The sequence below is a fragment of the Echinococcus granulosus genome (genome assembly GCF_000524195.1).
Source record: "Echinococcus granulosus chromosome Unknown EG_S00143, whole genome shotgun sequence".
Classification (NCBI taxonomy): domain Eukaryota; kingdom Metazoa; phylum Platyhelminthes; class Cestoda; order Cyclophyllidea; family Taeniidae; genus Echinococcus; species Echinococcus granulosus.
In genome coordinates, this window is record NW_020170523.1 from 62,474 (window position 1) to 76,354 (window position 13,881).

Genomic DNA, 13,881 nt, shown 5'->3' on the forward strand with positions numbered 1-13,881 from the left:
GTCAGATGCGCTTAAAGTAAATTCAAGCAATTTTTATCATTTCAAAAGGTGTATTTTCCACAATGTTGATTGAATTTTGGCATCTGAAGTAGCCATGAGGCCTCTGTAAAACGAAGGATTAAGGAAGTAGCCTTTATTTTAAAGGGGCAGAAAAATTGTTTACATGATGGAATAGGGAGCCCAGCCCTAGAGCCGCAGGCTACCAGTGTAGCAACCGAATCGAAGGGGACTGTAACGCGAGATTTAGTTACATATGCAGGTTGAACGACTTATCAACCTATAGTCTGCCCCCTAACTTAGGACCTTCTGTCTCAACAACTTGTAATATTGCCCCCTGAGAGTTGGCTCGAGGAGTTACTCTGGCTGCAGCGTTAGACAGAGTCGATCCCAAGCGGCAGCTATTTTGAGTCCCTTTTCATAACGGCTACAAATGGCTAAATTTGTGAAGACGCATTTCAGAGAGGTCAAAATTGGCCTGTTCTGCGTGAAGATAATTAACAAGTGAAGCAGCACTCTGCCCAAACGTCTTAAATGTATTTGCTGTGGAACCATCTATGGAGCTTGCTGAAAAGTATGCAAGAAATTATTTAAAAGTTATCTTTTAGACACCTGTTGTTGTGGGTAGCAGTTGGCAAAGAAAATGCTCTCCTTGTCGGGCTTTAATTTGTCTTAATTACCACAAGGTTAGTGACGCCTCAATTTCTCAATTCAGTTTACAAATGGGTTGAAATGACAAATACATCATTGACATCGATACCAAATACGCTCTCAATCCTACTGAAAGCTTGGTGACTGCGATTAAAAAAATTCACTTCTAGCCCACTTCTGTCTACCACCTGTCCATGCTATTTCGTGCCTGGTCACGTGGTGGTAGTCATATGTCACATATGTCATATGTCACACAAAGAAATATCATCAGGACAGTACGGTGGATGCAGATATGAGTAACAAAGGCGGTGTTGATAGCAAAGGTGGTGGTAATGAGAGAAAAGAAGAGGAAGAGGAAGAAGAAGTGGAAGGAGAAAAAGAAGGAGGAGCAGGAGGCGGAGGGGGAGGAGGTGGAAGAAAAGGAGGTGGAGGAGGAGGGGGAGCAGGCGGTGGTGGAGGAGGAGGTGGGGTAGGAGGCGAAGGGGGAGGAGGAGGGAGGTCATCCCGTAAATAACTCTGCACCATGAGACAAGAGGTGAGGTGGTGGGTTGTAAGGCATAAGGATCAAATTTTCATTCACCGCATTGACCAGTTTTGATTGCTTTTAAACAAGTTACCTGCCCTCACATTTCAGCCATACCGAGCAGAATTATCTCAGACCAAGTTGTTTACCCGTCACCAGCAGTGTCAATCCATCAGCAATCCGTGCGCATCCGTCCTACAACCTCCCGCAAGTAACGACAGACTCTTGAAGCCTAACAAACATTCAGACATGTAATTGTCCTAATTTTTCAGGTGGTTTTCCGAAAAATAAATAAAAAAGGTACAAATAATCGCTGTGCTATAACAAAATAGTTCACAACCAAACATTGGTTGGTAGTTCCCTATCAAAACTGGTAACCACAAAGATAATCAGGGCGCCAAGGCGACGGCATTAAATATACTTTGTCTACTTCTAGTTTTGTATCACCTAAGTGCCACTTAAGCCTAATCCCACTGTTTATGCAGCCTCAACTTGAATTATCTCCGTCTGACAGGTGACAGTCAGCTACTGGCAATTTTCACCCACACTAATTTGATAAGGTTATCCACCAGACCAAAAGTTTGGCTCCTCACGCTCTGCGTAGAGTCAAAATATTTGCTCACTAGTAAAGGTAATGTATCCACTAAAGATGCTGGCCTTCTGTGGTGGTTCTGCAATTCATTACCTCCCCTTGAAGGATCTAGGCAAGCGGCCACTTTCTGTATCACGTGCGGTCCTGATGTCGTTTAGAGCCGGCCTAAAGGCCTGAATAAGTCAGCAAAATGAAAAGGCACTACTTTCTCACCACATTCTTGGAATTGATGATACCTTGGGAAGACGAACAAGGATCTTATTTACAAGATCAGGGAGTTAATCGGGTTAGTTTAGATGACACAATCGCATACACTCATGGGAGTCGTCGAGATTAACACAGCCGTGGGTACTGCAAAATGCGTGAGAAGGTTTGGGCTCTTGAATCGTTGTGGTCCACTATTCAGGCGTCTCCATCATCTCTCCTCAGGACGTCAAGAGTAGATCATGCAAAATGAAACATGAGAAAGATTTACGCTAAAAAATGAAGGAAAGAAGCAGATATTATACCACAATCATGGTCATTGTCACAACTAAAACATTCGCCGTGAGCCAAGAATTCAAAAAAAGTTTTTTTGTGGACTGAGTTTTCGTAAGACTGTCTTTTCAAAGGTCGTGGAAAAGAAATTTCCAGCTCTTTCCACCTTCACTTCTATCCCACCTCCACCCACCACCCATCCATCGCATTTCGCGTGTGGTCATGTGGTGGTTGTCACATGTCAAGAGGGGATGACTCTCACCGGCGCCTATAAATCTGCATAGTGAGGTGGATTTGGATGATAACGATGGTTGGTGGTGACTATAAGGAAGAAAGAGCAGGAGTGGGTAGCTTCGCCGCATGACACGTGAGTTGTGGTGCTGGGTCATGTTGTGCTGTGCTGTGCACGGCTAAAACTCACCGCTACGCACACTTTTGAACTCTACGGGGTAAGCAGGTCTCAGTCATGATTGTCAGGCCTTCACCATGTGAATAATCACGTCTACAGCCTGCCACTTGCAACTCAAGCGTAGCATCTTGGGTTTGCTGTCAGGCGGGTTGTTTTCATGTGCTCGCCGTTCCACTTAGTAATGTCAGGGCTCACTGCACACCAAACCTACAACAACCTTGTCTGGAAAAAGAGTCTAATATCTTAGTAATATGGCGTAACACACGGTAAACCGTCTGGTACAGCAATAGCTTGAGGGTCATTGAAGAGGCGAACTCGGTGTAGGTGTATTGAAGTCATTTAAGATTCCACGAATCTTTCCAGCCTTTATAGTTGGTGTTTATGCAGTGATGAAGACACTAGATAATATTGTTGATAAACAGAACAATGAATTTTAGAGCGATGTATAGCCTCTAAAATTGAACGATAGCGTCTAAGCGCTATGATCACGACATGAAAACAATGTCACCTTGTGGAGAAGGCACAGGCACTAAAGCTGGTTGTTTAACTGCATAATTGTGTGGCGCAATGGAGGTATATGCCAAGTGGGCACCACGGACATTGAGATATGAGGAAGATACGCACACATACAGGAGGGTGAAGCAAATCTCCTTTCTACCTCCCTTCGTGGGAGTTGACACATCCTTTGCGTGGGACCACTGCACACGCATGAAAGAATGTGGGGTGATAAACCCAGCGTGTGTCGATTGAACTTCAAACGTGACAACCCAATGTTCACAGAGGTGAGTCACAACGTTCCGTGGCGTCACCGACAGGCGTAGGATAGGCTGCCTTTGAAATATGTCCCTCCATTTTTTATCAATTATCAGAAATCTGTATGCTCACCAGTAGACGCATGTAACCACTCACGGATTCGACTTTCGTGTCATCCTTACGGCTGAGATACCGTGTATTAATCAATCCCTTCTCCCTATTGTTTCATACATAAAATACCACTACAATTGAACTGGTCCTAGGGACAAGATGTGTGTCAGCTACTACAAATGGGGGTAGGTGGTATATCCTGCACTCTCCTGGAATGTAGCCTCCCAGTATCTGGAAGGCAGTGAACTCCAAGTTTCCCGCTCAGTTCGTGCCTCCATTGCATTACCAAAGAAGGGGGAATCAAACCAGTCAATCAACACGGTTTTATGAAATCACGGTAAATTACCTTTAAATTTGTGATCCAAGTCACCAAAGAGTCATTTACTTTTCACCACCTACTCCTGTGACCTTTTGATCTGCCAATTAGAGAACCTATGTCTAAGCCCGTCTACAGGTTGAGAAACCAGAAATGTTTGATGACTATCCATTGCCAGTACTCATCCTCACTCCTCCCGTTTAACTTTTCGGGAGGCGTACATAAATTTTTGAATCCACTTTTTAAGTTACCTGTAGGACCATCTTTTAAAGATACGCCTATTTAAAAAAAAAACCAGAGAACAGACAAAGATGGAAAAGTGGGAAGTGGTTTCTGTGACTGAAAATGTCCGCGTTACAGAAGGGGCAATTAAAACAACAAATCGATATGATATGGTAAAGCCTTAATAAATCGAAAATTACAAGCATTAAGAAACTCTTCTTGACTTGTCCTTTACCCGCTTATAACTTAACAAGGGTGATGTAAAAGTCACTGGAATACAGCTTTACAAACTTTAGCAACTCTAGAGATTTTATCTAAATGTTTTGGTAAATAAATGATTTATCGACAAAAGACCTCATAAAATGCTTTAAAAATGTGAATAAGAAAAGGATTTTAGCGCCCCCAGACTTTACTTGAGATTTTATCGCTGATGGCTGCTGCCGCCGGGTAGAAATACCAGAAGCTGAGACTGAAATGGCCTTGAAAGCAAAACAATGAGTTACAAAATGATGCAAGTACTGCAGGGCAAATTAATTTCCAAATGTTATCTATCTTGATCGCCCACATTATTGACGCATGAAACTTGCATGTGAAATGGCTAAGCCAGAGGGAGGTTACGTGACTCAGGCCACGCTTCACTGACTATCTTGACTGTCGCGTAAAGGAATTTTTGCTACTGTAGCCTTGTTATATGACTCCAAAATTGAGAGCATACTTTATCTACATGACCTAAGCTTACCTCTAATCTCATCAGTCGGTTTTGAATGGATTGAAAATAAAATTTAATGAGTTCAAAGGGTCTGAATTTTAGAGTCCCTTCGAGGCTTCGGTTCCACCTAATTATTGGGTCCAATGTCAATCTTCATAGCATCCGACCATTTGTGAGACGGTGGCATTACTTGAATGCCATTTCACTGAGCTTCTTCTAGCCCTGATTGGTGTGTAATGAGGAATTGACCACACGACCTACCGAAAAAGGCGTCAACTGTCAGCGCGAATCTTTCAAACTGAAGGGGATGACTCCCGACCATGTCAACTGCCCCTCTTCATCAGCGGGTTGCCCTTGCATCCACCGACTCGGTCATCCACATGCATCAGCAACAACAGAGTGCCAGCTCTTAGACAACCTCAAGCATGACATTGATTTAGCTTAGTTTGGGGAGAGAGACGGTTACCACCGATTATTACCTATTCAAGTGTCGTGAACAGATTAACAAAGGAGTTTCTTTCTCCAGCAAAGCTAATCTGATGCATTTTTTGCAATTTATTCACCGACAAATGTACTGAAAAAAAATCAACCCTGTTTGTGGCTCGTAATGATAAGTGGTCCATTTCCCGTGATTCTGGTTGCGACCTTGCTTTGCCATTTTAAAAAAAAATGCAGTCATAATTAGGCATTTATTTCAAAAATAAAAGTGAAATACTTGGCCTCTTTTACTCAAGCCAGATTGATGAGCCTGATTGTCCTATACAGGTTGATTTAATTAGTCTAGTTACGTGATCATTATGACATACTGAAACTTTGGACGCAGTTCAAAAATTGGGTTTTTTTTAGAAAAAAATCCATCATGGATTAAAGGAAACATAAGAAAACTGACGACGTGTCAGGTATCAGATCGCCTGACAGTAAAGGCTGGAAGAAAGGTAAACTTACAAGCAGAGTCTGATTGGTTAATCAGACGAATGGAATCTCAAAATCAACCAAAGAATATGCAACTCAACCTCGTGTCAAGTCGGGTGCAGTTAATATCCAGCTTGTATCTTGGCCTTAGCTACCCAGGCGTAGAGACTATCCATTTTAATGTTTATTCCGGTGGCCCATCATTTGGAGTGACAATGACGCGTCATATCTGTTTTGGTTTTAAAAGAAGCATTCAAAATCTCACCACAACCTCACCCGGTCATTGGCCATTGTCATTTGATCGCTTTTCACTCTGTCAATGGGGGATTGGAGTGCGGTAGAGAAATTAGTTCCTGTTTCACCTACAATCTGCAGGTATCACTGCTAATCATGAAAGAGTGTAGAATTCATCTTCAGATAGCCAAAGTTATCTACTTTTCCATAAACCCTTCAACACTACCATCTGATGCGACAGGTGAGGGGTGTGTGTGGCTGGCGTTACATCTCACCTTGTCTCATGCGTTACCACAGCTTTATCATTTCATATTCAAAGAGAGTTTTACCCCTTTTTTGCTTGCAGTTTAAAAATCTCGTGTATTCACACTAAATGAAGGGAATAAACAATGGGAGTGAGAAAGAGAGAGAAACTTCCACCTGAGTGGTACGGCTTAATAAATAGGTAGGAGAAGAGCAGCCGTAGGAGGATGAATCCCTCGGAGGATTAGTGATACATTGTACAGTGATTAAAAGGTGTTTTCCATATGGTAGGCATTGTCATTGTCCATGACGCATGACATGGTGGCCCTGAGATGAGTACGCCTCTCCGTAACCGGCCTAACATCATGGCAACTACTATCGTCAGACGACTTTATTCAGTCGTGAGGCTTTGTAACTCTCAGCCCCCACACCCGGGCAATACACTCTACGTGAGGAGGGAGTAGACTTCCACCTAGAATCATCTTTCAAGCAACCTTCTCCAACGTTTAAGTACAGAAGAATGGTACTTACACTTGGTATTTGAGTGTAATAATTTGTCTTTTTGATGATATGCCACTTCCAGAAATGTCCATCTCTCCTCTGTCCAAGTAGGATTAATCAAGATAGATATTAAAGGTTCCATTCAAAATGACACCTTAATTGCCGCTGAAGACTGGAGCCGGCAGCTAAATATAACTCTAAAGGCAATGTTTCAGGTAGGTGGCACCCTCTGCAATCCATCAGATCGGAAGACTGTCAACGGTAACTCCACCTCTAAACAATGGGTAAAATAGCTACCCTTCCTTTAGTCATAATCACCTAAGGGAGTGAATACACAAGAACTATCTGTATCTTATCAAGACTGCCCGATGGTTTTTTTACATATGGTCTCAAAAAAGAGAGAAAATCTGAATTTTGAGACCCTAGAGTTCGCCTAAGTCCTGTCTGCATTGACCTCAGATGATTTCATTGATATGGTCATTTAAAAAACTGAGCATTGTTGAAGAAAACAGGTAAAATAAAGCAAAAAATTATCACCAAAATTTGTAACTTGCAAAAACATTAATGTCATGCCCGTCGGTAGCCAATGAAATTTCAGCCTCTACAGCAATTAGCCAATAGGAAAACAAGGTTACATATGCTAGAGGTATATAGGCAATTGTATTAACTCCAGATCACTGGTGATAAAAAGGATTTGTGTTGGCGTGAGGCGCCCCGGGTTTGCTTCTTTTTTTTTGGATTAGTTTATTGAAGGAATGTCTTAGTTTCGGTTTTTGCATTCTTAAGATTGAACGTGTTATCGGCCTCCATGAGTTGTCGATTTGTGTCTCTCCTCGCTACTTAAGTCTTCCTTTTTTGACATAGGGCACAAGTAAAAGTCACTTCATTTCAAATTTTAAAGTAACGCCTTTCCTTTTCGCATCTCTGCTGTGGAAACATTTATAAGACAACGATTGTATCACAGTCAACATTCCTGAGAATTGGTGGTCAAAAAGTTTAGGCCCTCACAAATTTTCATTAATGTGGAGACCTTGTAAATACAAGTACGTGTCACAAAGGAGGCTACATATTGTACCATTAGCCCTTAAATTAACTCGGCTTTTACTGCCCTCGTCGTCTTTATTATTTTTTTAATGTCACTTACTAAGTGAGGCCATTTAATGAGATGGAAATTGTGGGATGTCGATGAGCAGAACTTAGCGATAATGAATATTTACATCTGTCCTCCAGGATGAAACTGTGTTTGATAAGTCTTCTGGTTCTGGCCCACCTGAACTCTGCATTAACCACTCACCACTATGATTCCCAACTTGCCTACGGTTTTACAACTACGGACAGCAGAGAGGAAGGGTTTCAAGAGGCCACAGATTCAGTAGAAACTACTTTAGCTGGCGCAGCCACCAATAAGTCCACAACTGAAAATTTTGCTACTACTGCTAATACCAATAAAGCCCTGATGGAAAGTAGGACGCACAATATCTCAATTCAAGTCCCCACTTCTACTGAAAGCAAAATTTGGGTGAAAGAGATGACTACAATGTCTGCGATGGCCAAGGAGGAAGTCTATACTACATCACCTCCTCCGACAGAGGTGGCAACAACTGCGCAAGGGGTTGAGCTCACAACAGAATCTCCTGCTACTACGGAAGTTGAACTAACCGGTGCAATGACTACGCCGACTGTGGAGGAAGTCTCTGCAACATCGCCTCCTCCGACAGAGGTGGCAACAACTGCGCAAGGGGTTGAGCTCACAACAGAATCTCCTGCTACTACGGAAGTTGAGCTAACCGGTTCATTGACAACCAATACGACTGCGGATTTGGTTAAATTTACCACGCAAACCCCTATTCCTACTAACGTGACTACAGTTGTAGGAACTAGCACAACTGTTGGCATCAGTGAACCTTCCGATTCGAAAATACACACTCCACAAGGTGAGATCATTTTTGAGGAGATGATGTTTAATATACCATGACCGCACGTCTTCCACACCTGTGGTACTATCAAGTGCTTGATTTACTCGTGGAGCCCTAATTTGCCAGCGGAGGTAGTCGAAACACGCTCGTTTGGCTGGTCATTGTTCCTCTTTTAGCCTCCCACCTGCTTGTTGGCGGAGGCGGTCATTTAGGGACAGCGAAGTTTCAATCATCTAAAGGATTTAGAGTTTGGCTGTGTCAAGGCTTGATTAATTTTGTCCTTCCTTCTTTTAGTCACTGAGGCTCTTACGGAGGCCACTGCAACTGAGATGACTCCTCCCACTGATATGGTGACAAGTAAGTCTCCCATTTTTCACTTTATGACAAATATCAACATAGTTTCTGCCTTTGTTGAGCCTCAGGTTAGAGAGAGAGCAAGTTCGTAAGTTGGAGAGGGGAGGAATTTTTTAGCTCAATTAAGTGTCGTCATTTCCACCCTCCAGCATCTGAGTCTTAACCACGCAGTGAGCACTTACAAAGACGCCAAAGCTGCCATGGCAACGGAAGTCAACGCGGAGAAAACAATAGAGTGTTGTTACTCCACATTTTTTTACACACTCAAACAAAAGCTATTGTAGGCAGATTCTTTCTCCAATTCAGCCATCGAAGCAGAACCACTTCAAATGCAGCAGGAGGTTTTAAATGCCTGTAGGCTCTATCCTGTTCCGTAATTTTTCTCTTCGACTGAATCATGTTTAACAGAGCTGGTTGGTATATTTAAAGTTCAGTTTATGGAGGCTTCCTTCTTTTTAAGTGGCTATAAACAATTTGCGTTTCTTTTTCTTCCACTCCCTTAGCCTTCAGCAAAGATCCGATAACCGCTGCAACAACCGATGTGGTTGGATAGACCCAAGAAAGGCCATTTTTAGCATAGAAGACATTCCTTGGCGTTTCAAGACTAGGTGATATTTGATCAGCCACTGAAACCTATCAAATTACATGAAATTGCAGACCTTATTGTTAGCCATAAATAAGCCGGTGGTTAGTAGATTTCACACTGAAATCAAATAGGTGATCAAACTAATGAAGATCTTCTTTTTTCTCCTTTTTATCTCCATAATTAACTTCCTAACCTAGATTAAAATCATTTCAACCAGACAATGTCTGGCATTATGCACTCAAGCGCGTCTGAACGGGTGATGGGGGGGAGGTAAATTTGGCCAAGACGGGGAGACAAAGTATGTCCCACCTTTTCTGTCTGGAGTCCGGACGACTCAACCTTGTCTCACCTTCGTAGTACAGTAATCAATAATGTACTATTAGCCAGTGCGAAGTACGTATGCCTTTGTCTCCCTCTTCCTCCCCCCGTCTCACATTTTGACCTTTGCAGCAGCTGGGGTTAAGATTGTGGAGGCCACAGAAGGAAAGCCGAGGGGATTGACTACTCAATTATTAAGCTACTTATTCCAAATCTCTTCGTTTACTTAATCCCAACTAGTAATTAAGCAATTAAGTGCTTTCCCACCAAAAGCAATTGGCATTATAAAACTAAAACACATGATTGTTGGATTGTCACCACGTTTGCTCTTTGTTTTAATTGATTAAAAAAAGCTCTGAAAACCGAGGCAACCAAAAAACCATTTATTCGCCGCAATAAATGATATTAGCCGTTACTTTAGTTAGCTGGAAAAAGAAAAGTCTTAGCAACGAGACAAAAAAACCAGTCCTCCGATTAATCACAGTGATTGGTGGCAATGCGTCTCTGTTTGTTAGTAAATGCCCATTTGAATGCGGTAATTAAGCTAATGAAAGAAACTCTCAAAATCGGGACGACGGGTTGCCTTCCAGTCGCCATGGTATTTTACTTTAGTCATTATTCTATCAGAAGTAATTAATGTCGTTACTTTGAATAGGTAAACAGTAACAAATCACCGGGACTGTCACAGCAGAAGCTCCTCCAACCGGTCCGGTAGCTGAGATTAGTAGTTAGTTTTCAATCTCTCAAAACAACATATGCTGTTGTACAGTGTTTGCGGTCAGGATACATTAGTCACTTTTAGATCGCATGTTGTTCCTTTTTTGCCACAACATATATTGAATCACTCTCGCTCTTCCACCTTCTTTAAAGCTCATTTGTGTGAGTCATCATATAGATGTTCTCTTCGAGAAGAAAGATTAGGTGGATTGCTGCTGCTGCTGTCTTTGTGTTTTTTGCACAAGAGCTGAAAAGAATGGCAGCAGATGTGTTTACCGCGCCTACATCGAAAGGTAAACAATAAAGCCCAGCCAGCATTGCGTCGGTGTGCACGCGATATATCAGTAGTGTCTTCCTTCTGTTTTTTTCAGTTTTCTAGTAAACAGTATTGCCCTGCTTAGCATGAACCTTGCAAGCATTCACACCTAGAGGAAGGCGGTCGTTGCATGGACGTTTAGCGTAGACGTTAGCGAAACTACAAAAAATGCGGAGACTACAGCACTATTAATTGACTTTGGGTGATCTCAGTTGACCTTGTATCCGTCCTTTCGGTGAAGGTAGACCGTTGTATTGAAGGGTAGAGATTGCCAGGATAATAAATTATTTTCCTTCTTTCTTTAACAGCCGCGGTAGTCGATTCCGGTCTTTGGTTGTTTTTGCTTTCCCAAAATAAGTCTTTCTCGGAGATTTTTGGGAAAAATCACCTGCCAATGGAATTACAAAATTTTTATACAAAGATGTATATCGCAAGAGATCACCACTTTAAATTTCACTATTCAAGGCATGATGTAACACCGCCCAGTTTATTTTGTTTCAGAAAACATAGGATTTCAAGTAGTCTCCTTTCTGGTGAATTGTCATGTCTTTTAATAGAATTTTGACATTTATTTCTTGCAGAAGCTCCAAATTTTAGCATTTAGTGAAATTTTTTGGATAAATGTCGTTTTTTGTTGGAGTCTAGCCCATTTTTGAAGTTCTACTCTCACAATGTCAATGACTACTACCTGCTTCAAATTCTCTCTTTAACTTTGGGGGTCTTCTTTATTGTTACTCGATCTCCCGAAAGGCTGTGTAAATAGGATGTGGACAGTGCAGCTCTCACTTCATTGGCACTGCAGCAACGAATATTGAAGACCAAAGAGGGTGCGAAATCCACTCGTATTCGGATCACTTGTTTGGTCCTCTCCTCCCTCTCTCTCTAGCCGTGTTTCAGGGTTCTGCCCAGTAATCGTTGAGTGCTGAAATAGAATTAAAAGGGTACAATTTGCTGGTTTTAAATGCATCCTCGCACAAATCGTTTGTGGAATGTGGAGAAAAAAATTGACCGGGTAGTACTTTTGGCACTAAAAGGAGAGCCAAAGAAGATCTTTGAGGGAGAGGCAGGAGGAGGGGTGTATTTATTTTCCAACACTATCTGCTGTGACACCGGGTAAGGTGGCCGTTCGAAGAGAGGAAATGAATAAGTCTGTGGTACAAACAAATGATCCAGTGTGCAATAGGGATGTCTAGACATGCCGTAGGCATGTAGAGGTGTGTTCACTTGTATTTTTTGCCTCTCTTCCATGAGTCTTTTTTTAATAGAGAAGCTCAATTGACCTCACTCCCGTGTTTCGAGTATTTAATTTAGATCAACCTGTGTATTCACCTGTCTATCTGTGCATTATGACATCCATTCGTCGATTGGCAAATCTGGTTGTCCAAACCTCTGGCATTCGGTCAGTTAAATAATTTCCCGACTGTCTACACATTTATCTACTCCCTTTTTTCTATCCCTTCATCTATTTTTACCAATGCTTCACATGTTAATCACGTTTTCCAGCTGAGAAGTAAAGTTACAATACACATTGATGGAAATTGTGGCTTGTCAAATGCCAAAATACTGATCCACCTGTGAAACTTTTGACCATTGGGATCCATAATCCATATTGTACTGTGGAGGAATTCTCTAATTACTATTTCGTTTTGTATCAAATCTTGATACAAGACAAAACGCCATTTGATTTAATGAATAAATTGTGCATACATTGCCTCCTCTTTTGCAGAGGAAAAAAACGGCACGAATTCACCGAATGTGTTATTTCATCTCGGTGAAAGAGAGCTTTGATATCACATACACGTACACGCACACGCATTTAGAGGGTGAAAATGTAAACGTCGAAACACACACACACACACACAGGATAGGTTTTCCAGATTACCTTAATTTCCTAGAAGCCAAAAAGGCAAAAATTTTCGGAGCACAAAAGCCAACTCTGCGAAGCTAGTCATGTGCTGACTTCCTACAGCAACTTTCGTTCAGATTAAATCAAGGTCGATTTTATTTTCTTAAAATCTTTATAGGGATATGTCGGCACTGTTGATGAATGATGCACAAAGGAAGGGGAACTCAGTTTTGTAGAGAGTTGAGGTTTCATCTTCTTATCCATTATTTTCACACCATTATGGGTTCGACTGTGGTGGTTGCTGAGGCTCCCACTACATCAGTGGGAGTATCTGAGATAGCAGTCACTACCAATATTCCACAGAGTACATGGAAGGAACCGCAGCTCCCTTAATAATTTACCCAAGCTCTTAACTAGGGCTGAGGTAAACGAATAGGTCATTTGAATAATATCCTCTTTCTAATTTACAGAAAAGCGGAATTACCGTAAGCAATCCTTTATTTCAAACCAATTTGCCTTTAGTTTTGGACCACTGAGAGTGGGTCTTCTTGGTGCGCAGTTTAACTTAGCTAATCATTCAAAAAGGTATATTACTCTAATGTTATTTGAGCACCAAGTCTTCAGATGTTACAGTTTTGAACGCCGCAGGTCGAGTTGCTTCATGTCAGTGTCTAAGTGGTCAAGTGTCTAGAGCCGAAAAGAAGGGGAGGGAGAGAAATTCCAAAAATCCTAAGTATCAGCAGGTGAACTTTCCTATCGGCTGTGATTTACCCCTAATGTAGGATATTAAACTATGGTGTACAAGGTGAACTGTTTACGAAGTCCAATTCGTTTGACCTCATGTCAAATTGTATTTTTCGTTTCAGTAACTACAGGTGATGCCTCATCAATTCGATCAAGCCTGCCATTCTCGCTCATCCTCCTATTCTCGCATCTCCTCAGTCGTGTGTAAAATCTGGTAACTTGAAGTAGCCAGTTGTGATTGCTTTCTTATGCCTAAAGAGATTTCACCCCATCAACATTATTATAGATGCGTAGGAGGGCTGAAAGGCTGATGAAGTGTCTCTGTCGCCTTTATCTCTTCAGCTGAGCCTCGTTTTTGTCGTTTTAAGCGGTTACTCATCCACTTCGGCTGAAAGAAAGACGGGGTTTTAATGGCGACGCACCCTGTCCACAAT

The 13,881-nt window shown here is 41.9% G+C and overlaps 2 protein-coding genes across 2 annotated transcripts; both read left to right on the forward strand. All coding sequences in view use genetic code 11, as the record gives it.

The window, feature by feature from the left end:
* Positions 1–940: 940 nt before the first annotated feature.
* Positions 941–1,386, forward strand: EGR_09326 (hypothetical protein; the record flags this gene model as incomplete). The annotated part of the gene is made up of 2 exons (XM_024498575.1): positions 941–1,112; positions 1,283–1,386. 2 exons carry the CDS (start codon positions 941–943, stop codon positions 1,384–1,386), a joined length of 276 nt encoding a protein of 91 aa, XP_024347006.1.
* Positions 1,387–7,109: 5,723 nt separating this feature from the next.
* Positions 7,110–11,422, forward strand: EGR_09327 (Zonadhesin; the record flags this gene model as incomplete). Its single annotated transcript, XM_024498576.1, has 6 exons — positions 7,110–7,162; positions 7,515–7,550; positions 7,881–8,584; positions 8,861–8,988; positions 10,720–10,834; positions 11,166–11,422. 6 exons carry the CDS (start codon positions 7,110–7,112, stop codon positions 11,420–11,422), a joined length of 1,293 nt encoding a protein of 430 aa, XP_024347007.1.
* Between the last annotated feature and the right edge of the window lie 2,459 nt (positions 11,423–13,881).